The 24949-nt window shown below is 37.6% G+C and overlaps 2 protein-coding genes across 7 annotated transcripts in view; both read left to right on the top strand.

The window, feature by feature from the left end:
- The first annotated feature begins 8373 nt into the window (after positions 1–8373).
- LOC133523817 (zinc finger protein ZFP2-like) overlaps positions 8374–24949 on the top strand; it is a 104131-nt gene continuing 87555 nt past the window's right edge. Inside the window, exons 1-4 of one of the 6 annotated variants that reach the window (XM_061859559.1) lie at positions 8374–8570; positions 9282–11045; positions 12696–12824; positions 14015–17105. In XM_061859559.1, coding sequence (XP_061715543.1) covers positions 9290–11045; positions 12696–12824; positions 14015–14106 — 1977 coding nt within the window. In that variant the 5' untranslated portion in view covers positions 8374–8570; positions 9282–9289 and the 3' untranslated portion in view covers positions 14107–17105. The other 5 variants (XM_061859558.1, XM_061859557.1, XM_061859561.1 and 2 more) reach the window with 5 other exon arrangements.
- Positions 20300–23201, top strand: LOC133523814 (U1 small nuclear ribonucleoprotein A). Its single transcript, XM_061859554.1, has 4 exons — positions 20300–20560; positions 20690–20928; positions 21354–21622; positions 22928–23201. The coding sequence occupies exons 1-4, from the start codon at positions 20557–20559 to the stop codon at positions 23085–23087; spliced, it is 672 nt and encodes a 223-aa protein (XP_061715538.1). The 5' UTR covers positions 20300–20556; the 3' UTR covers positions 23088–23201.

The following is a 24949-nucleotide window of genomic DNA, read 5'->3' as shown; positions in this document are numbered from 1 at the left end:
CCACGGCTTATGAGCCGAGCTCAGAGCCTGGGGTCTGCTAATGGGGGCAACTAATCCCAAGACACTAGTTACGCTATCAGACACTATTTTTTTTACGAAAGCGACAGCCATCTTACCTTCCATTACAAAGGGTAAAATAGGCCTTATCAGGATTAATCTGGTTTCCTTACAATGTTTTCCTTCACCGAAAAGCGACTGGTAAATATCAAAATATCGTACATATGTAAGTGCCTAAAAACTCATTGGTACGAGCCGGGGTTTAAAGTTTAAACCGCTTTTACCGCTAATAGGCCACCAGTGGTCATACTAAGTTACTAATAACTACTTTTGTTTTTAAGTAGTGTGAAGTGTGACTACCTACTTAAAAACATAATATTTTTTTTATATAATTCGATTAGTTTCCTAAAGTTATCTAACAAGTATATTTACTAATTATTTAAACTATGCTGCGATAATGTATGGCAACGAATGAAACATAATGTTATTAGACTGAGAGCCAAAATTCTTGAGATAACGACACTAATCCCCGGGCACTCACCTCTGGTTTCGGTCTAGCATCGCAAGCTAATAGGTTCATACTCTTAGTTTAGGGCATTATGAGATTAGTAACCTTAACTACATAGGAAGACTACACTAAAAATACTAAAATCCACTTTAGAAATCGTTCGTGAAAATTATACGCCTTAATTTGTGAAAAGAGACAAATTATGGCTTATAAATCAATTTTAGAAGAGTCCAAGACGAAAAATTGACAAATTGGTTTGTTTAAATTTGTGTGTTGAAAACGGAATCTAGCTATGATAGTCAAAGCTGACTAATGAAAGGCCCGAAGCAAGTTATTAGTTTTGGGCTTGGTCGTAAAAACGTTAAATATAAGGTTTCATTTGCTGCCTTGCTTTGGTTTAATCAGGCAAAACTAGGAGTGCGGGACGTCGAAGTTTCAATGCATCATATCAATTAATGGTCATCTATTACACGGCTCCCTGGTGGTCCACTGTCCAGAGACCTGAAAACGCATTACACCCCACCATTAACGACCGAACAGATTGTCCTGGCGCACACGCACAAGACGGCCCGACCCCAAATGAGTTGGGAAAAGAGCAGGATGATAAAGTGCATGGCGAAACTAAAAGCGATGATCACGCACGTAGCAAAGTTATGGACTTTCGTGGGACTAAATTTTTAGTCATACGATTACTATTTGACATCCGCTGTTCCCATTGCCGCTTACGAGGCCGCGGATGCCACAGTGATAAAACACAGAAACCCATTTTCCTCTATCGACTGTTCAACTGTAATAAAAGTGAGACTTTGACTTATTTACCCATTAAATTAGTCACAACCTGCGGTCGCTAACCCCCGATTTCAAGCCTCAACCCAGTTTCTTTTCATAATGACGTCGCACTCCAGTTATCCGAGATGTCGCAGATAAAGCGATCACAACGATTGTATGTTATTATGGTTGGCTGATAAAATAAATTAGTTTTTAGTGCAGTCGCTGCAGAGAAAAGTAGGTATCCTTCTTTACTTACATTCATCATCATCATATCAGCCTTTTATCGCCCACTGCTGAGCATAGGCCTCTCTTCTAGTACGCCACTTATCCCGGTCCCGAGCCAATCTCATCCAGAAGTGACCCAAAAAGAAGTGAAGTGAATTACTTACATTACATGAAAGTTACCCAAAGATTCGTACGAACTGCGACGTGCGAAGGACTAGCGAACCTTGTAGAGACCAAGCTAAGTTGGCAGCGATTTTGATAGCCCAGCCTGTACAATTAGTGTTAAGTAAACGTCATAATTTCATATAAGTTTGACGTTTAATTCACTTGCACTGTCTCGGCTGTCAAAAACGCTGCCAACGTATCTTGGTCTGACTCTAAGCATATTCTGTTTGTGATACTTTAATATTTCCATAAACCGGTCCTCAACATGTTATTTCGGGTGTTTCTAGGAATTTGTAGGTAAATGTATTTCGATAATAGAAAAAACAAATACTTAGGAACGCTAATTAAATCTGTGTAGGTATGATCCGAATAGCCGTTCAGCCGAGATTTGAAGTATTTCCTCAATACACTACGCTTAAACAGAACCTAGATACTATAAAAACCCACAATGAGGGTAGGTATAGGTTTAGGCCCTTTGCCCTAGTTTTGCCCTAGGCTGAGCCCCTTAGCCACCCCCAGCCCCCTAAATCCGCCCCTGCAGTCGAGTCCCAAGCATACAATGCAATAAGTTCTAAGCGTTCTAAGGCACATATCCGCTAATATTGCAATCTCATGAGAGCCATCTAGGAATTCTAATAGCGAATGTCTAGGTACCTTACCTATAGATATGCTATTAATTTCAATGGTACTGCTACACGACAAAATATACTTAACAGCGCGAACGCTACTTACTGATGTCTGTCAGTTACCCAGACGTCTGTCAGGGTAGCAGTTGAAACGATAATGATCTGCCGTCAAAACAGACCTCTGAAACCACATATTAATACACCTAGGTTGGAAGAAATTACTTTTTAGCAATTAGACCGCCTGTTGTTTATCTCTATTAACGCGTGTGTAATTTTCTACTATTCAGGTGTGAAATCTAGGTATTGTATTGCAATATTTAATATTATTGAACGTGGAACACGCCTCCGTCTTCCAACTTCCAAGTTGTTCCACTCCGTTCCGCCTATTGTCCGTCGTGCAAGTAATTTGTACTAAAACATTTCGTATAATTACGTCCGTGCCATTGTTTATATAAAAATATTATATTCTGAAACTGCGGACGTGGATTGAGTACATTTCCATTAATTTAATAACGCAATGTATGTAGAAATTGTAAACAATTGACGATCCCGCGATCTTGCAAAATATGTCCACCTTGTACGAAATTGAATTGTCAAAAATGTATTGCGAATGAATGAGCTTATGAAATTAAATTATTCGTAGATATGTGCAATGTTTTTTGGGAACGCGATCGCACATCTCAGTTGCTTAGTTTATGCATGACTGTGTAGGTGTTACCTAAACTAAAAAAAAACATATTGACTTCCGCGGACAAATTTAGATGTTCCTAATCACGGAAAGATGCAACGAGTGGCGGCTCCCAGTAGTCCCATGCAGTATAGTAGATACTTTACATGCATCGCAAATCTCAGTCAGTCATTAGGCCATTACGATTTATTGTATTACCTATTCAAGCGAGCTGTTTTCCTTACAGTTGGCTAATTAAGAAAAGCCTGATGGTAAGCAGTCTCCGTAGCTTATGGATGCCTGCAACTCCAGAGGAGTTACATACGCGTTGTCGACTCTAACACTCCGCACCCTCGTTGAGCTCTGGCAATCTTACTCACCGGCAGGAACACAACACTATGAGTAGGGTCTAGTGTTATTTGGCTGCGGTTTTTCTGTAAGGTGTAGGTACTTCCCCAGTTGGGCTCTGCTCTAGATCTGGAATGACATCCACTGTGCTGTGCCCTACCACAGAAATCGAGATGACATTCACAATGCCCATAGGTACCTCTCTTTTGGACGTAGTCACGTAGTTTAAGGACATACCCGGGTCTAAATATTTTGGAAAATATTGTTCGTTTGACTTTTTTCGATTTTGAATGCTCCTAACTCTTATAATAATTAAAAAATCGAAAAAATCAAACCTCTTCCCTACGTTTATAATAGCTGAGGTTGATAATTGTGTCAGACCTTTTATACCTATCTCATCTCCGAAAATTTAAAACCCGATCATTAAAATCCCGAAATTTTCATTTGACTGAAAGCCTTTTTTCTAAAAACCGCTGAATTTTTAGAGGGATCACCAATCTAACCTAACCTAATCCAATGGATACAAAATTCATTTTTCTAACGTTTAGAAAATTTTACGGTTTTTGAAAAAAAATGGGTCCGGTCAAATGAAACATTGAGCAAATAAACATATAAGTACTTAGAAGTCAGACCAAGATAATTTAGCAGCGGCAAGATAACATAGAAGTTGAGATATGTTACCCGATCGTTGATCGTTCTAGAGATCCTTGCATGGTAGAGGTTGTTGGCAATGGCAATCTTTAGCGTAGGTAAGTACTGATAGATATTAAGGATATTTCGAACGATCTTTTAGTTTTATTTTGACAAGTGACAGATAGTTTTGCCGCGGTTTTGGTAAAATGTGACATTGACACTTAGATTACGACCGAGAGGAAAAACTCAAGCGATTGAATGAAGGATTTGTATTGTTTTAATTGTAAAAAAACTCAAAGATAAATAAACTATTGTAAACTAATTCAGTATTTTAGTGAGACATCTAATAGTACTAAATACCCAAGTACCTTCTTATGTCACGATTACCTAAACGTTTACGTTTCAGGAGCATCGTTTATTACTTCACTCATATTCGGGAGATGTTGCTTAAATGTCGTTGTAAGTTGTGCAAGCCGTGGTGCAAGCTGTGGCCATTGTAACTTAACAATAGGGGAACAATGGGGAAAGCGGTGGGCCAGGGAAGCGGCGTTGGTGGGCCGCGGACTGGACACAAGCGGCGAGCGGCAAATCAAGGCCATTCATATATTGCGCTCGACCAAATATACATTTGATCACGTTTGACAACGGTCTTGATTGGTCGCTTGCGTCCAGCCTAAGGCTATGGCTGTGATCGTGGCGTTTTCCTATGGTCTATTTGAACGACCGATGAGATGGCGATAGACACTCTGCAGGGGTGCTTCGTGCTAGTTGTGCTTCAAAATTCGTAAATCGTGTATCTTTTGTCACGCGATCGATGCAAGATATTGTGCAAGATGGACTATCTTCGTATTTCGATATTTTCGATGTTCGTGGTAGCTAAATAGATTACTAAGGTACTCTTATTCTAATTAATACAGTGCGCCCTGTGCGCCTAAATCATACACTTGCGTGTCATTTGGAATTTCAGGAATAGCTTGACTCAAATTAAGCAGGCTTGTTCAAATAAATGAATGCTACATAATATCGATAACAGATAATTTATATGCATATATACTCGTATCGAGGTGGAGGAGAACTGGGCGCTGGAGTTCTTTAAAATTGTTTATACTCGGAAATAATTTCCATACGAACCACGTAACACGGAATTTGGAACTACGCTCCAGAACTTGAGTTGCAGATGTAGGCGTCAAGACCGCCAAGCTCAAGTGGGACTGGGCTGCACATGTCTGCCGCATCCACCCGGAAAGGTGGGGTGGGCCAAAGTGGTTTCTGAGTGGAACCCATGGAACACCATAGCCGGTACAGGACGGGGCGCAGGCAGACCGGAAAGGAGATGGCGGGACGACTTGGACGCATTTTATCCAAAATGGTGGGAAAATGCCGACGACAGGGTCGAGTGGAGAAAACGAGGGGAGGCCTTTTGCCCAGCACTGGGACGCTAAAGTAGGCTAACAAAAATCCATATTAACGAAAATGAAACTTTATATTTTTTTCAAACAGCTGGGGTACTGTGACAGAGGTCATTGTATGGAAATGAACGCTGTCACCTTACCCAAGCTATTAATAGTTCAGTCGGCGTCAAATACTTTGTAGCAGTCAGAGTGGCCAAATAGTTCGGTACACCATACTAAATATATGGTGTACCGAACTATTTGGCTACTTTGGTTGCTACAAAGTATTTGACGCTGACTGTACATTACGATACAAGTGCGAAAAATAGGAAACGACCGAAGGGAGTGTTTTAAATCGACACGAGTTGCGAATTACCTATTCGCACATGTATCGTACAACGTTTTAAAGTACATATGGCCCTTTAAATGTTCGACACAGTAACGTAATATGCTAATTTTCGCACTAGTGCGGTAAAGTAGCACCATATGTACTGTAAAAAATATTATAAAATGCTTAAAACAGGTGATACCAGTATTTTAATTTAACTAACCCAGCTGTCTGCCCACCGCCCGTCTAATGGCCCAACGACAATAGTCGGACTATTATTACACTTCATACCATTGTCGTATTACTGTCCATTCGGAAAAAATCCACATCCGCGTGTGTAAACACGACAATCGAGTTATTTCAGCCACAATTGACTACTACACAATACCTATACCAGACTAAGAGTCGAAAGATCTCAACAGGTTGAGAACAGAGGGCTTACCGCGAACCACGTTCGACGTGTTGCCTCCCTGTCACATTTACGTACGAATTTACAAGTGCGACAGAGAGGCAACATGTCGAACGTGGTTCGCGGTAGGCAGGTCTTGGCCGCTGTAATTATTCCCAACATACGTCACATACGTGGGGTTGGAAGGAGTCTCCGCTCTGCGAGTGCGGCGAAGAAGAACAAACCATTGAGCACATATTTCGGTGCTGCCCACTTCACTTCTATCCTGGCCCAGCTGAGGATCTAGATTTATTGGCACCAGACGTAGTTACCTGGCTTAACAAACTCAAAGCTGAGGGCCTACCGCGAACCACGTTCGACGTGTTACCTCTCTGTCGCACTTGTAAATTCGCACATAAGTGTGACAGGGAGGCAACACGTCGAACGTGGTTCACGGTAAGCCCTCTGTTCTCTGAATACCTACCGCATACCACGTTCGACGTGTTGTCTCTCTGTCGCTCTTGTAAATTCGTATGTAATTAAGTGTGATAGGGAGACAACACGTCGAACGTGGTTCGCGGTAGGCCCTCTGATTGCCTAACCATGCATGCCATATGAATCATAATTAAATAACCAGAGTGAAGACTTGTAGAGGAATCCATAAAACTCGAATTTTAATACCAACTTGCCTCCTTTGACAACGCACGCACCTATATAGTATAGCAACTTTTTCTGTCTACAAGTTTTCACGAAAATAGAACTACCTTCTTCAAGAAGGGTTAAATACACAGGGTTTAAAATACGGGACGGCAACGCGTGTGTGACACCCCTGGTGATACAAGCATCCATAGGCTACCTATATTAACTTTACCGGACAGGCAGTTTGCTACCGACGTGGCGTCGTGGCGTACAAAAAAACAGCTAAAATCCCCACGGCTTGCCCGATATGTATGTAGGTATAATACCTATGTATGTTTTACTATACGTACATTACGTTCGCCCTGAGTGGTATAAAGTTACTAGACAAGTTACTTTAGTACTTATGTTCCAAAAAAGAACATACAAAGTATAGAAATCAGCCATTTAACTGCATGTACCCACATCATCGACTAAGTATAGCAAATTCTGAAATAGGTACCAGTAAACCATGTGTGACTAAAATGTCGCTCTACTTAGTTATACGCAATTGTTCAGGGGTCCTACCGCGAAAACAGAAATTCGCAAATTGCGGGGATCTTTCTCTTTTACTCTTACTAAGACGTAATTAGAGTGACAGAGAAAAATGCCCGCAATTGACGAACTTCGATTTTCACGCTTATAGCCCAGGGGGCTTACCGCGAAAACCGAAATTCGCAAATTGCGGGGATCTTTCTCTTTTACTTAAGAGTAAAAGAGAAAGATAAGACGTCTTAGTAAGCTAAGACGTAACTAGTTAGGTAGGTACGTCACTCTAAAGTGACAGAGAAAAATGCCCGCAATTGACGAACTTCGATTTTCACGTTTATAGCCCTGAACCGCTGATGTATCTATATTACAAGTACCTAATATATATATTTACATTCACTTTTGTACAGCAAGAACTTCTACTTTTGCAGTACCTAGTCGTTGATGTCTTTTAAATGCGTCCAACGTCTACTGGTAAAGACATCAACGCTTCGCGTCTGTAAGTATTTTAATTAATTTTAAATATGCTCTTGCTTTTAATATAATATTAAACATGATTTTGATATCAATGAAAAACTACGTTCGTGTAAGTATACTTACGGTTTGCAATAAATACCTAATCAATTACGATTAAAGTGTGGTGAATAATCAATTAAATTTTCATTTACTTTGTATTATGTTAGAACTATGTATTTGTAGACCTAAATATAATTCTTAACCCATACCAAACGCAATATTTTGTCCGATAAAGTTTAGTGTATCATTTTCTTGACCTAATTTTTAGCGCTCTAATCAAAAACTAAGCAATTCATTTCATCATTAATTTCGTAAACGAAATTACATACATGTACATATGAAATCATAACAAAAACAGATATGTAGATTACGTAACTATTATAGGTACGTACTAACAGTAAAAAATACTGGAGATAACAATTTAAGACTGATGTCCACGCATGCCCCTGACAGACTAGCCACTTAATAGGTCACCTAGGTAACAGAATCCCTTTCAGTACATATAGAATTATCTTCAAGTACGATATACATATGATAATATCTACGCCCTAGAGATGCTCCGTTGATTCATTGTAATGATTTGCAGTCAAGGTTCGTGTTCGTGAGCATCGTTTGCCTTCTCAACGAAGCGACGGCCGTTACAGTCTATAAATAATCGCCTGCGTGATTGGACGTTTCAAATCAATTATTGTTTTATTTGTCGCGTAGGTATTGACTTTTGAAGTCCCGGGCAAGCGAGCTGGCCTATATTCTGTGCATAATAGTTAGATATAATACTTATGCAGTTTGTGAACTTCGATAGCCCCTTGCAGCGATAATTTATTAAAACAACAATAGATGGCGGTGAGGTTTCGTTTATATTTGGTTTTTTACATTGAAAATAAGACTTATTATAATTTTATTTTTTGATAAAAAATATTATTATGCTGATAACACATATTACTAAATCCTCATATAAGTTTTCAGCGTATTATTAGGATTTAAAATTAAAGTTGAGTAGAAACCATACTAGATGGCGCTGCCAGCTGCTCCAATTTATTTCTTGACAATCAAATGTCATTAGACCATCCCGCTCATCATCCTTCACGCATCCCGCTCGCACAAACTAAAACAATTAAATTCATAATCATAAAAATTACGTACGTGCATATAACTTAGTGTTGTTCTGTGAGTAAATATCAACAAGGCTCAAAAATGGTGTAAATTAGCGTATGCGTTATGGATCTTTCGATCTTTTAGCGCTCGAAGTGCTAAACAATAAGTCATCATAACAAGGTAACGAAGATGTTCTCGTAAAACAAAAGGCGTCCTTCACACATTAGTGAGGCTCATTTGTTTGAATTAGTTATCTGAACACGCCCCCGATAAAGAGGTGATTACTGGTATCATGTAAGTACAGCACTCGGCTCTCCGCTCACGCATAACACAGGTGGTGGTCGCTTATAATATCTAACTTTCCGGACAGGGACTAACTACGCTAAGCTTACTAATTTAAGCTCAACATGGCTAATACGAAGATTAGACGTAAAAAGAATAAAGATGATAAATCAACAGGTAAGCGAATGAAGAAGACAATGAGACTTGAAGAAGTTGAAGAATTGAAGTTTTTATCCCATGAAGAAAGAATACAATATCTTGTTAAAAATGCTCACTTAATTAAAGACGAAATTTTTAATGATGCGGCGTTGAAGAAGAACAAATTGAAAAAGGAAGCATTGGTCAGAAAGCCTCGAGCTAAAAATGATAAACTTATATCGAAAACTGGGAAACTCAAAAATAGAAATAAGAACATTAAGTACATGGATTCCATTTTAATGAGTGAACTTCTTATCAAGCAAGCTCCTAGAGCTAAGAAAAAAAACAGTGGAGATAACAACAATGATAATGACTTAAGTGACCAAAACAACAGTGACTGCTCAAAACGTAATCCAAATGCAAGTGAAAGTGTTGAAAGTACACAAAATAATGGTGAAATAATTGAAATTACTATTGACACAGATAAGGCAATTAATCTCACAGAGGTAGCCCAAATAAATGTCAAAAATGGACACAAAATTTCTACTAAGAAAAAGCAGAGTATGAGTAAAAATCAAAATACAGACATGGTTGAAATTTGTATTGATACAAGCAATCCTGTTATTCCACAAGGACCAGCTAACGATGAAAAGAAAGCTACAGGGAAAAGAAAAAAAACTATCCTCGCAGAAAGACTGGAACGAATGAAGACAGTTAAACTTAGCAACGGAGTTTCACTTTCTATGGAATATTATCAATGTGATCATTGCCGAACAAAGTTCTGCACAAAATCTTCTCTGCAGAGACATATGCTAATGCATCTGAATTTAAAACCATATGCCTGTCCGGACTGTCCCAATAGACATTTCCGGCAGCGAGGAAACTGGAGAGCTCACATTCGCCGGAGACACCCACAACTTTTCATAAACATTAAATATGAGTGCCTAGTTTGCAGAAAACCGTTTGTCTCGCTTGAAGACTTAAAGTGCCATAAAAAGGAGCATGTAAATATGAAAAAGAAGCGATACACATGTGTGTTTTGCGAGAAAGTCTTTAAAGAGAAGTCACTGTTAGCAGACCATGAGAAGCATCACATGGCACCGGGGCGATACAAATGCTCCATGTGCTCTATGAGCTATGACTCCCGTGTACTATATTCTGACCATTTAAAAACGCATGCAAAAGTCGATGATAAATTTCATTATTCTTGCCAGTATTGTGGGAAATCCTACTTAAGGCCCAGTTCCATTGCAAGGCATATCCGAGTTAGCCACGGCGGTATGAGGATGCAGTGTCCAATTTGTAACAAGTTGTTGAAAGGGCACCTAACTGAACATATGAGAACACATGAAAATGAGAGACCGCATGAATGTGATGTGTGCGGGCAGAAATTCACACAGTCGACCCAGCTGACAGTCCACAAGCGCTCCCATACTGGTGCTAGACCATATCCTTGCCGAATCTGTAAGCAACCCTTTTCACACTCTAACGCTCTAATGCTCCATATAAGACGGCATACTGGAGAAAAGCCATTTGCCTGCGCCATGTGCCCGCAAACATTCTCTCAACTACCACATATGAAGGCACATATGCGCAGCATACATAGTAAAACTGAATTCTACAAATGTGCTAAGTGTAACACGTTTTTCAAGCTTAAGGCTCTGCTAGAAGCGCATGTAGAAGAATGCGGGGCTGTTGAGAGCCTTAAGAAACCGGAAAACAGCATGCTGGTGTCAAAAATGAGGTTCCATCTCGCGCTACTTTTCACTATGATCGCCTCTAAAGAAAAGCTGAATGACCTAGGTGCGTATAAAATTATTTAAAAAAAATTGAATGCACAGTTTTTTTAGTGTGAACATCGCTTCCTGTGTGTGCGCAAATAACAGGAATCCATTTTGAAAAAAAAAAATCTCTTGCATTAGACATCAACGGGCTCATACAAATTAAAAATACATTTCATCGATTGAGTCACTTCAATAACAATATGCACTGTCATTTAGGCGGTTGCCCTAAATAGCGCTGTAATCGTTTTACAATGGGTTGACTATACATATAAACGTGTGTCGCTTATGTGACGTATCGACTATCGATGTATTTGTTTCAATGTCTAGCGAACAGTATGGACTCTGCAGTAAGGTTAAATTAAATGACTACATCGGTCGATCAATGTAGTACGTGTCGTATATAATTGTATGTAGTTCATTCTATAAACGTCTTATAAAGTCCTATCATGTATATTATATATAGCCAAATTATTACTTACTACTTCGATCGATCGATTTTTCTGGTTAAGGTATCATACTTAATAGGCATCAACCTAAACGGGGCTAAGAAAAGATGGTAAATCAAATACAAACAAGATTGAGAAATATAAACGTACAGTGAAAACACTGCAAATTACATTAATCGTATTTTTGGTCTTGAATAAAATTTAACCCTTCAAATGCGAAGGATACCCAAACTTAAAAAAAGCTTTCCACAATTTTATATTTCACGATCTTGTTCCAATTCCAAATCACACAAATAAAAAGATTAAAAAGTTTAGTTTTGCCTACGTTTTTGTTAATGGCTTTCGTGCGTCTTTTTTTTTAAACTACTCTCAATAACGATCTGTTTTTTTTTTAATTGATAGCAAATCATAAAATGTCATTTTATCAGGATCCTGCGGACGGCGACATGGGTAATTGAGTTGAGTGAGTGATATCATTTCCCATTTAATTCGGTGACGGTTGGTTATGGGAAATTGGACTTTTTTCTGGATGGGAGACGGTTTTATTTCGCTTTACGGGTGATGGGTTGAAAGTAAAATGTTCCATTGGTCTAAAGGATATGAATATGACCATGTTTGAATTGCCTTATCTTTTGTAAATATATTTTTCTTAAGTTACTTGTAGTAATAAATGAAAAGCTAACGCTTTCATTAGCTTTATAATTTTCATCTTACGTGGAAATATTAAAACTTTGATATAAATGAGAATAAAATTTAAATTTAACACATTTTATACCACTTTTAAATACATTTTTAAAGTTAACCTTTAAACGCAAACGACGACTAAATTCAGGCCCTGCCGCGAACCCCGTTCGACGTGTTGCCTCCCTGTCACACTTACGTACAAATTTACAAGTGCGACAGAGAGGCAACACGTCGAACATGGTTCGCGGAAGGCCCTCAGGAGCGCTCAGATACTTACAACCATCTAAACAGAAAATAGTCGTAGATACATGGCTAAAATTTCCTCCATTGTTGGCATTTTAAAAAGAAAAAAATATTGTTTTTTTTTTTAAAGAAAAAAATATTTTAAACTTTAAAAACATAAATTAAAATATTTGATAAATATAATTTGATTTGTTCCCAAAAAGTTGTAAAAGAAGCAAATTGGGATTGGGTTTTCTCATCGCTCCACCAAAAGTAAAAAATAGCCGATTGTAATATACTCGTAATATTTCGACCAGGTTTCAACAAGCGACTGATCGACGATATACTCGTCGACTCGATCGAGGCCATGGGCTTAGCGCCCTGCAAAGACAAGACTATGCCACCGTATTCCCGTCTGAAGATCAACGCGCTCATGCTGCTGCAAGGTATTTATTCATTCTTTATTACAAACATTCCGATATTCACCACTAGTTAACACTTTATTAGGCATAAGGGTGTAATTATGCAATATTGAACCGTATTACTTTGAAATGATGTTCAAAATCAAGTGGGAAATATGTTTTCTGATCCCTCTGCCTTTATTATTATTTAGTATTATTAGAGCTTCAATATTCCACAGAGAATTTTTTCGTTTGATATATATATTTATAAATATTAATTTTTATTTTTCTTCTGTAGACCCCTTCTGGGTAAAAGCCTCCTCCAGCTGTTTCCATTTGTTTCTGTCTTTTGCTACGCTTTGCCATTCCTTACCCGCAGTAGCAACAATTTCGTCCTGCCATCTGGCTAGTGGATGTCCTCTCTTTCTAGAGCCCAGGGGGCCCCTCCATTTGGTCACCTTTCCTGTCCACCTCCCGTCATTGAGCCTTGCTACATGACCAGCCCATCTCCATTTCATGCTCTGCGCAAAGTGTAAGGCATCAGTTACTTGTGTCCTTTTTCTAATATCGGAGCATCTTCTGCCCTCTGCCTTACAAGGGCTTAAATAGACGGTTGACAATCCTCAACTGTGTTTCTCCAGAAACAGCTAAACTGTAGAATGAACTGTCGCCTGCGGTAATTTTGGACCGATACGACTTTCAAACCTTCAACAAAAGAGCGTACTCCCATCTTAAAGGTAGACACCGCACTTACAACCCCTCTGATGCTGCAAAAAATATGAATAACAATCTCGGAACCTTTCTCTTAACTTCATAGATTCGAAACTTGATTAAATAACTTTCGCTCGTTAGATAAACAGTCACGAAAATGTTATATCCATTTTTGTACAATGACTAAAAATATGAAAATATTATTTTATTTCTGATCGTACTCCTAGATTATTATTTTTTTTGTTAAAAATTACTAAAAAAAAAAAACAATAGAATATAACAACGATATATCCGCGATCCCGGTCACGCACTGCTGTCCGCTCAGCGCTTAGCGAGTTGCGACTTGCGATCTGAGGGCCTACCGCGAACCACGTTCGACGTGTTGCCTCTCTGTTGCACTTGTAAATTCGTACGTAAGTGTGACAGGGAGGAAACACGTCGAACGTGGTTCGCGGTGGGCCCTCTGAACTCACGGCGCGAATTCCTTGGAGAATATAAATAATTTATTTTTGTTTTTATTCAAGGTACCGTGCCTAAGCCACAGATGGCGCTGTTCGTCAAGGAGGAGAAAACGACGGAGGAGATATTGGAGTTGTTGACTGATGTTATGAATTAGTAATAGGTTACTTGTTGGGTGTATTACAGTAAGGATGCTACGCAGGAAGAATTTCGTACGTACATTGACCCGCCTGTTCCTATCTCTATCGCATAATGATTTATTTATTTCAAAATTAGCGTAAAGTAATAAGTAACATTAATATAAATTAACTTATTTTAATAATAAATAAATAATTTGGGGGACAATCTTACACAAGTTGACCTAATAGCCCCAAACTAAGCAAAGCTTGTACTATGGGTGTATGGGTACTATGCGACTATATACATACGTATATAGATAAATACATATATAGATAGAAAACATCCATGACTCAGGCTCATTCATCACACAAAAAATGCCCATACGGGATTCGAACCCGGGACCATAGGCCACTATCCACTAGGCCAGACCGGTACATGAACCCCGCGGTCAATGCGACTGCGCGAGCGGGACAGCAATATAATTCTGCGCGTGCGATAGAGAAAGGAGCAGGCGGGTGAATGTACCAAATTCTTCTTACTAATTATTCGATATTACAAATTTGACAAATTCAATAATTAACACCAGCCGTTACTATACCCCGTGTGCCGTTTGGATACTTTATCAGAGTACTAATTTTACAAAACTTAACTGTTCCGTTTGCTAGAGTCAAACCAAGATAAGTTAGCAGCGATTTTAATAGCCCAGCCTGTGCAAGTGTTAAATTTTAATAGCCCAGCCTGTGCAAGTGTTAAGTAAACGTCATAATTTCATAGATGTTTAACGTTTAAAATAACACTTGCACAGTCTGTGCTGCCAAACTCGCTGCCAACATGGTCTGACTCTAGTTCTACGTAATTTAATGAAGAGTGTATATTAATGTAATAAGTGTAATTGATGAAAATAATAACGTTGGGTCAAGGCGGCATTTAAAGTTTACTATTAAAATTAACCTCATTTTGAAATCTCATGCAAAAAAAAGGTTATGTAAAATTCGAATGCCGATGCAATAATCACGCAAATAATATTATTACCAGTTCTTAACCCTTTCACGCACGATGCCACGATGGCACGATGACGCGCCACGCCTATCGTGCGCGGCGCGTTATCGTGAACCTTGTCAGAATGCACGAAGGTCGTCAAGGTTGATATTGAGCTGCCGCGCGCGTCAATGGACGTCTTTGGCGGTCAAAGGGTTAACGTTCAGACATTAGCAGAAGTAGTTAAGCGGGCGAGGTGTTTGAACACCAAATTTTCACTAAGTATAATTTAGAATACCACCTTGCTTTGAGTGTAAGGCCTGAGTGGGCGCTCTAGTTGGGCGTGCGGCGTGCATGTTCAACAAATGCGAACGTATAGGATCGGCCTTAGTGCACGCTGCTCACATCACTTGTGAGCCCGACGCCACGCTGCACGCCCCGCCGAACGCTCCGCTTCGAGCGTCCACTCGGGCCTTACATTAACCCTTTGAACACCACGCCTATCTTGTGCGGCGCGTCTCATCGTGAACTTTGTTGGAATGCACGAAGATTGATCTTTCTTTGGTCTTTGGCAGTCATAGAGTTAAAAGGATAAAAATTGTCGCCGATAATCGCATGCAATTCGCAATACATTGCGGCATTTGATCGATCGATTCAATTCGTTGCTAATACTTAGCTAGCAATGATCTAAAATTGCATGCCATTTGTTGTAAGTATTGCAACGTTTTTAGAAGACGACTTGTGGACATTTGACACTTAGCCCGCTTATAGATTGTACATAGAGTAGGGTGCTTCTTGTATTTAATAATACAAGCAGCTTACATCAGAATAGCATTTTGTAGCCTTTATGTTTTTATCACCAAAAATATAAAAAATAATCATATAATCATAAATAGCAGTAGATTATTGTGCATCACATATAACTAATTTTATATTATAAGCATAAATTTTAAGACTAATCTTAGCTAGCGACAAGACCAAAGCTTAATGGAAGATATTAGAGATATAGATATTTAAACTTATTTATATATAATTTATATAATGATGGTTGTATTGCATGCTAGAGTAAGTTATCTAATTAAAAAGTAAGGTAACGGTTTTATTAATATTCTAAACTTTGTTTTTATATCCCATTTACTAAAGTAAGGACGCTAAACACGAGGAATTCCGTACATTATCCCGCCTGTTTCTATCTCTATCGCACACGCATAATTATATTGCTATCCCGCTCGCAGTCCTTACTTTAAAATGACAGGTCGATTTCCCAATTTGTCCAACCGATCTGTCATTTTAGTATCTTGAATATAAAAATAAAGCTTAATATAACTTGCCATGAGACTACAAATTAAGTGATTAGTCCAAAGATGATCGTCTTGCATTTTAATTATTTATTGTAGTTTTAATATTTTCATTCCGTCGTATGAATGAATGTGCCATTGTTTGTTATTGGTAACTATTTTAACTATTACAATATTGATATTTTATTTTTATGTAATGTATAATTTTATTCGTTTCTTGTAATTGTTTTTGAATTTTTATGTGTAAATTGCAATTAGTAGACGCTGATGCGATCTCAAAAATTAACATTTATAACCAAATTAACAATTTTATCAACAAAAAAAAATATATTTTAAAAAAGGCCTATTCTCGCATACCTATTTATTAGTGCTGTAACTACATACTAGATTAATTTAGCGAAAATAGGACCGTAGTTTCTTGAAAAACAAATGGTGTCTAATTTTAATATGATAAATAGTACCTTATACAGGTCTGCTATCTATCTATCTTATATAGGTTAGGTATGTATCTATTGAAATTTATAAACACCACTTTTTTAATTTGGATATTTTAAATATATTTCCGCTTCAGATTTCGTATCAGATAGCTTTTTCGATGTTAATGAGATAAAAAGTGTACAAGGTTTTTTTTTCCATTCTGGTCCATTTTGAATAGACATTTTATAACGTCCACCTAGTACGGAACGAAAAGTTTGTGTACATTTCTATACACTTTTTCACCATTAAAATTAGGATCGAAAGAACTTGTGAATCTGTGTAGCTGTAGAAAAAAAAAAGCTAAAAAAGTGGTGCGTTTAAGTAAATAGAATCGTCCAGGTCCCTATTTCACGTAGCATATCTGAAATTTATGTCCGAAAGTGGTTCGAAACAATAGTAAATATGCAGAAACACATTTTATTCCAATTACACTAGTAAATGGGCGAATTAACTTTTAGACCGACACTAATCTGTCTACGACATTTAAAGTTCAAACGAAATGTTCCTTTTTAGTTTTATATTTCAGATCATTTATGTTATTCGTTGAAAAAAGCTATTTTCTCTTTGTTAGACCTAAATTTAACTCAAATATTAACTAAGAAACGTGATTTCTTAACGCCAGGCCATAGACGTGAAGTGTCGGTCTAAAGTTAGATTCGCCCAAATATATATTTCGCCCGCGTAAGTTGTTCTAAATGCATTGAAGGTCGAATTATAGTCCCCAATACAGCGCTGGTAAACCAAAGCAAAAGTTAGTGTGAAAACTAAACGATGTTCAATATAAGTTTTTGACATGTTAGAAAAAAAGACATCAACGCAACCTTCAATGAATGACCTTGTACTGCAATTCTTATTTTACTAGGTTAAAATTAACATAATAATTTACAGTAGGCATGCTTCTTGTCTGCATCATCTTGAAATATTTCAGTAGTGTGTTTGTTCTGGATCCCTGATGCCTTTATAAAGGACAAAGTTTTTTAACTAAATAAGACAAGGTTTTAAATTCAAAACAACCAATAAAATCCAAAGATATGTAAACCTACAAATACGATCCATTAGGGCTCCTTTACACGATGGCACATCGTACGCCAGTCTAAGCGGCGCAGCTATGCAGTGTAATGAGATAGCAATATCACTTGCTCCCTCTAATGCATAAATGCGTCCTTTGGATTGGCCTACGCTGGGCCATCGTGTAGAGGAGCCATTAGGTTTATTGCCAGTAAATCATGGACCTCATTTCAATATGGAATGACTAACCAATGTTGTCTTGTGAGAGCATATCGCGAACGACGTTTGACATGTTGCTTCTCTGTCACACTTGTAAATTCGTACGTAAGTGTGACAGAGAGGCAACACGTGGTTCGTGGTAGGCCCGCTGTGCGAACGACCGGTGATGGCTACTATAATTGTAGTCACGCAAGTTGTGTCGGCGATTTACACAAAATATAAAATAGTTAACCTTAATTTTCACCGGTATGTACACTTAGGGTCACTGATTGTTTATTTACAAAACAAGTATTTATTTGTTTATTGGAGTAACTGACCCGATGTACCAAAGAGTCTAAAAGATAAGCTGAATTAAATATCTATACATTGTGTTTGTACTGTTTAATTTTTCCCTATTTTATAGGGCTTCCAAATACTGGACCTCTCGGAATACTGGAACTCTCTTCATCAATTCCGGGATCTCGGTGTTAGTATGAATAAAGAGTTTTATTAAAAAGGCACACCATTACACCATTTATGCCACATTCGTTCTAAAAGCTTTAAAGGGACATGGACAATCAAATAATGTCGCTAGCAGTTATTACATTTTGCTGCTTATATTGTAAGGGCTAGTCACAGTCACCGCAACGTTCAAATTACCTATCACTACGAACAGAAGGCGAGCCAGCCTTTACAGTAAATTTAGAACTCTGTTACTACAGTTCTTTGTTCTTTTCCTACTGTTTACGGTGTCTGCTTTTGTATATATAACTAATTATGTTCATATCACTACCATGATTTCCAGAAATATTCATCGCCAGATATTCACTAATTTACCTCACGCCAATCTACTCAGATAGGTACGAGTTTCAATAATTATTAAATAAGATTGAGATACTAGTTTGATTCGATGTATAGCCTAATACATCTTAAGAATCCCCAACAAGCTCGGTTCTCCATACAAATGTAGTTACGCACTCATTTTAAAACGACCAGCTATATTGGTCTGAAACTTAGTTCTTTCAATAGGATAAAGTATATGGCGTAAAAAATACAGCGTTTAAGCCCTTGGTATGCTTAAGAGCAGAGCTGCTCAATATATATTCAACAAAATTCAACTTAAACATGAAGATGTCATGGTTGCTAAAAAAATGGCATAATTTTGACATGCGCATACAAAAGCTTAATTACTATCCAACATTTAGTCCTATCCCTGTCCGCGTTACTCTTTATCACTTTTGGCAAAAATTATACATAGTATTGTATATATGTAGGTATATCATTATGTAAGAAGTATATATGTATTGTCTTACTGTTGTAGACTTAAAATTTAGGGTATTTTCTCTACTGCTATTTAGTTTAAATTTCGTTTTTTGCACCTCCTAATTAGTTAAATTAAGAGTTTCATTTCTCCACTACCTAAAAGTTGTCTGGAAGAGATCGCTCTGTAGAGATAAGGCCGATTGTTGTTTACCTCTATCTTCATGTATAATAATGTGTTCCATGTAAGTACATTTATTCTGAGGTTGTACAATAAAGAGGATTTGTATTTTGTTGTACTTTTAAATTGAGAACGAAACTCCGTTTGAACGCAGGTCCGCAAATTCGCATGTTTTTAAAAATACCGGTATTGAAAAATGGCCAAAAAAAGACGAGATCCTGGTATCGGACAGGCGTACTATTTGTTAAAATAGTACGTCCAATGGCGTATTTTAAGAGATCATATTAATTTTATAACAAACATTATAAGAACAGAAGTAAGACACTCGCCAATATCATATTGGTATCATATTTTGGCACTTTGGCCTTTGGGTAGGAGTGGTAGGACAGTCTGGACAGTTTATGACAACTTTTTAAAGTGCTTTCGGCGTTGAAAGGGTTAAAGTCGATCTGTAGGATTTTTCAATGCTGCCAGCGACAAAAATATTATAAAATCATGATTTTTTTCGTTTAGAGCGCTCGAATCTCACCATAAATCTAAAATTGGTGATTGAATTGTGTACGTGTGGACGGTCGATTTGATCATCCCATGCACTGGGCTATAACCGCGAATACCGAAATTCGCAAATTGCGGGAATTTCTTTTACCTTTTACTCCAATGAAGGCGTAAGTAGAGAAAAATGCCCGTAATTTACGAACTTCGATTTTCGCGGTCGGAATAAAAAAAATGCCCCTAAACGTGCATACTTGCGATTTGCGATAAATTGTTCCCATGGATCGAGGGAACGGAACAATAGTCCGATACCGTTATTTTTTTTTTTTACTTTATTTTTGGTAACACTGTAAGCGTCAGCGATTGATTGATGGAGAGTGTTTCTGGCGTCGGCATTTTTGTGAATTCAGTGCAATTTTTGATATTATTTCAGATTTGTATTATTTTTAATATTAATCGGTAGTGCATATTCATCACTACAAGTTTGTGTTGTGCTATAATCCTCACCATCGGGTCAAATATACCGTAGTCAGTATTCTAACCTCCAAAGAATCTAGTCGTCAAGTTTTTTGTGTTAATAAATTTATCTTCCAAGATGAGTGAGTATATGAAACTAATAATTTTACTTTTGTACATATTAGCTATCTGTATCATAACTATTTAGCATATCAATTTGATTTTATAAAGATTTGAAAATATAACCTCAAAATAAATTTCTATATTTACAGCTATGGATATTCGGCCAAATCACACGATCTACATAAACAATCTAAACGAAAAAATTAAGAAAGAGGAGTTAAAGAAGTCTCTATATGCTATTTTCTCACAGTTCGGCCAGATCTTAGACATAGTCGCATTGAAAACCCTAAAAATGCGAGGACAGGCATTTGTTATTTTTAAGGAAATTTCGAGCGCAACAGTTGCTTTGAGAAGTATGCAAGGATTTCCTTTCTATGACAAGCCTATGGTAAGTCTACAATTTTCTGTATGTTAACATTATTAATACTTTTAATAAATAAAGAAATGTTATAGGATGTTATTACACAAATTGCCTAAGTCTGACAGTAAGCTCAATAAGGCTTGTGTTGTGTGTACTTAGACAATGATATATGTAATATATAAATATTTATAAATACTTAAACACATAGAAAACACTCATGACTCGGGAATGAATAATTACATATTGACCCTGATAGAATCTGGACTGGATATTATAATTCGGCACCCTAACCTAGGTAGGCTATTCAAAATAGATAGGTAACATGGTAAAGAGGATTGCCTCACGCGCGCCCCTCTTTATTGTCTATGGTGCACCGGGGCAACAAGGAGAAAAATGAAAACATATATTTCACTGTACATAATAATGAATGAAAAATTAATTTATTATTCTAGAGAATCCAATACTGCAAGACTGACAGCGATGTCATCGCCAAGATCAAGGGCACCTTCCAAGAGCGTCCCAAGCGCCCCAAGCTGCCCAAAGGCCTGGACGACAGCCGCAAGAAGAAGAACAAGGATGCCCGCGCCAGCATGATCCCCGGCTTCGGGCAGCCGAGCATTCTGAACCATACCAACATCGAGCAGCCGCCTAACCAGATCTTGTTCCTTACCAATCTGCCGGATGAGACATCGGAGATGATGTTGTCTATGTTGTTTAACCAGTAAGTATTTATTATTATTTAATACACTAGAAGCTGAAAACTGATATCACTCTATTGTGTATATCACTGCACTTGTTTTTTAATTTTTTTTCAAAACAAGAGGTAAGATGACAGCCGATTCTCCATACAATAATGTAATAAATCATAGTAAACTGTGTCCATCATCATCATCTCAGTCATAAGACGTCCACTGCTGAACATAGGCCTCCCATAGGATTAAACTGTGTCCAAATATTTTCAATAATATTAATAGACTGCAAGCCAGGAACAGATTTCCATGACCAATTGCCTCTTGGCCGAAAACTGTAGTGGTTGACGGCTAGGTATGATGACCTCGTGGACGTCAGCTGTAGCTCCGGTGGGTTGAGGAATGGCAGCCACCGAAACACGTAAAAGAACAAAAAAATTGTCAACGCCTCCCTTTTGATACTTTGTCAAATGATAGTTCAGATGCTATTGTTAGTTAAAAAAATTGTCAGACGGTTATATCACGGTGGTAAGAACATCAGCTGGTCGCATTAACATGTAAAAAAAAGCGCTATACCTTTTTATGATAGCAATAACAAATCATGAAACTTTGCATGTAGCATTTCATAGCGTAACGCCTGAAAGGCCATCAACGGATTACGCAATTTATACATTATGCATACTTTGCCGCACATAAAGTGGTAAGGCGCTTATTTTTTACATGTTCATTTTACAGCTGACGGTCTTTCCACCGCGATACACCCGCCTGACGGTTTTTTAAATTTAAAACAGCATCTAAACTATCATCTGACAAAGATATCAGCCGGGAGGCAATAAATGACAATATATGCTCCGTTTTATATACGGTCTATAATATCCAGAGAGGAAAATGAGGACTCTATATTTATATGAAAAGGCGATTTCACTCGGGTCCTCCACTTTCGTGTTAATGTTAATTTTGAGAAGTTAAATTGTTTGTCAAGTCTGTTTTTGAAACTGTTCACTGAAGGAGCATTTATCACTGTTTCTGGTACTTTTTTTATTTTATTGTAGGTACCATACATGTAATATATTGCATAAAAGTTGAAGTTAAATAATCGTGAGGCAAGGCCTCTCAATAGCCTAATCATTAGGTTCTCTGTTCGTAGTTGCTTTCCTCTAAAAAGCGGGAAAACACTGAAATCGGCTACGAGTGTAGCGCTATGAAAATGTTGGCAGTGAATGTACTAAGTCAGAAATCATTTTTATGAATTAGTCCAGAATTAAGTAACATCTGACTCAAGTTGTTATATAAATATTGCCTTGTTAAAGTCTGTCACATTATTTTTTCCTTTTCAGATTCCCCGGATTCAAAGAAGTCCGTCTTGTACCAAACAGGCATGATATTGCCTTTGTGGAGTATGCGAATGAGATGCAGTCAGCCGCAGCAAAGGAGGCCCTTCAAGGCTTCAAGATCTCTCCTTCACACGCTATGAAGATCACCTTCGCCAAGAAGTAGTAGAAATAAGTCAATGATTTGTATATTATGAAATAAAGTACAAAAATATTGAGATCTGTTTTGAGCATTGCACTACGCCTAAACAGCTCTCCTGGCTGTGATTAGTTATTTAAACTTTAGTTTTTTTCCTGTCCATCCTATTTCAGAAAGGTCCTTCACTACTGCTCCACCGACTTTATGTAATTGGAGATGTGTGAAGTAAACGCAATTGCTAAAAGTGATAAAACAGCTTCAATCAATTTTTTCGTGTTATGGCTCCATCAAGGTGTTGATGATTCTGCCAATGTCGAGGTTGGATAAGACACGGCTAGTATATGAATCTTATGTACATGGTCTTTCCTACATTGACCTAAGGGCATGTTTACACATAGTTTAGTGCGAGTTCATACATTTGATACTTAACGCAAGTAATGTATGAACTCGTACTAAACAAGCCAATATGGAAGGTAGGCAGAACTGTTGCAAGTGTCCAGCTGTCAGCTATAAAATAAAATAATAGTTCCAAATCTCTCCATAGTAGCTAAGAACCTATGCGTTATTGATGAAGTGAAGTGGGCTGTCTATGCTTTGATTTTTTTTTCAAATATTAGGTATTGTAGCGCCACTTGTTTAAGGTTTTTTGACGGACATTTTTTGGTACAAGGAGATTGTATTCCTTACCTCCACCTTCCATACAAGCCAAGATAAATTTGACCAGTATTTATTATAATGAGGATGTCTGTTAATCTAAATTAAACTCCTTAAGAGGGAAGAATAGCTTTGCGATCCTAACGGAACGTATGTACATATTTGATGAAATTTCCATTTCGGGAGTAAACAGTTTCTTCTAAATAAATCTTAACAGATCACTTTGATTTTGATGATTCTGATGCTTCAGCATAATATATTGTTTCGCAAAAAAAAAAACAGTTTTGGATAAAACAATATCTCAGCTTAGTAGAAATGGTAGTTTTTGTTGCAGTTTGTTATGGAAGCACCGATCAAACGTCAAATTGACAGTGATAGTTCACCTAGATGTCAAAACAACGCCCTACTTTGAAATCTATATTAAATTAACAACATAAACTCATTTTTAACAAAATGTACATAGATTAAACTGTTAATCATCATGGATTCTCTAACTTCCAACACACTGCCGAATATAGTTGACGTGGAATGGAAACTGGAAGTAGTAACAAATACGCCCGGCGTAGGTTCAGACAACTTATTGTACACTGTGGTGTTAAAGACGGACTCCGGCGAAGACATACGCTTTAATTGTGGAAGTCAGGAGCTGCAGGATTTGGTGTATAAGCTTAAAGACTTGGTACGGCATTGTGAGACGATGAAAACTGAACTGGCGTAAGATTTTGTGTAAAATGTAAATAAATGTTTTTAATGTAATGTTTACTCTCGTTTTACTTTCTTTCTTAAATTCAACTTAATTGAACTCAGGCATTCCCTTTTTTCATTGCTGCCCGTCATGAAAGTACTTAACCTTTCACATGTGAGGTCAAAAATCGTGGGTAACCCACTAGTTACCAGTGGTTCGCCAACTCGGGACTACTAGTAAAAGGTGGGAAAAAATTCCTAGTACTTACCACTGGTAACAACTTGGTGGTAACTAGGGGGAATAACCAAAATCGTGGTTTCAAACTTAGATTGTGTGGTGTGTATGTGTGCAGAAAAAAATGTTTTCAATAAAAATGCAATAAAATAAAATTCTGTTACAATTTTTGACCGTGACCACACATTAGAACTATGATCTCATATAGTTCCGAAGAAACTATTGTGGTAGTTTGTTATTTATGCTGCGCCCTTGCGGGCATGTATTATTAAATAGTATGTTTGCAATAAACACTTTTCGCAAGGTAAAAGTATAA

The sequence above is a fragment of the Cydia pomonella genome, chromosome 12 (assembly GCF_033807575.1).
Source record: "Cydia pomonella isolate Wapato2018A chromosome 12, ilCydPomo1, whole genome shotgun sequence".
Classification (NCBI taxonomy): Eukaryota; Metazoa; Arthropoda; class Insecta; order Lepidoptera; family Tortricidae; genus Cydia; species Cydia pomonella.
This window is presented reverse-complemented; position numbering and strand designations above follow the sequence as displayed.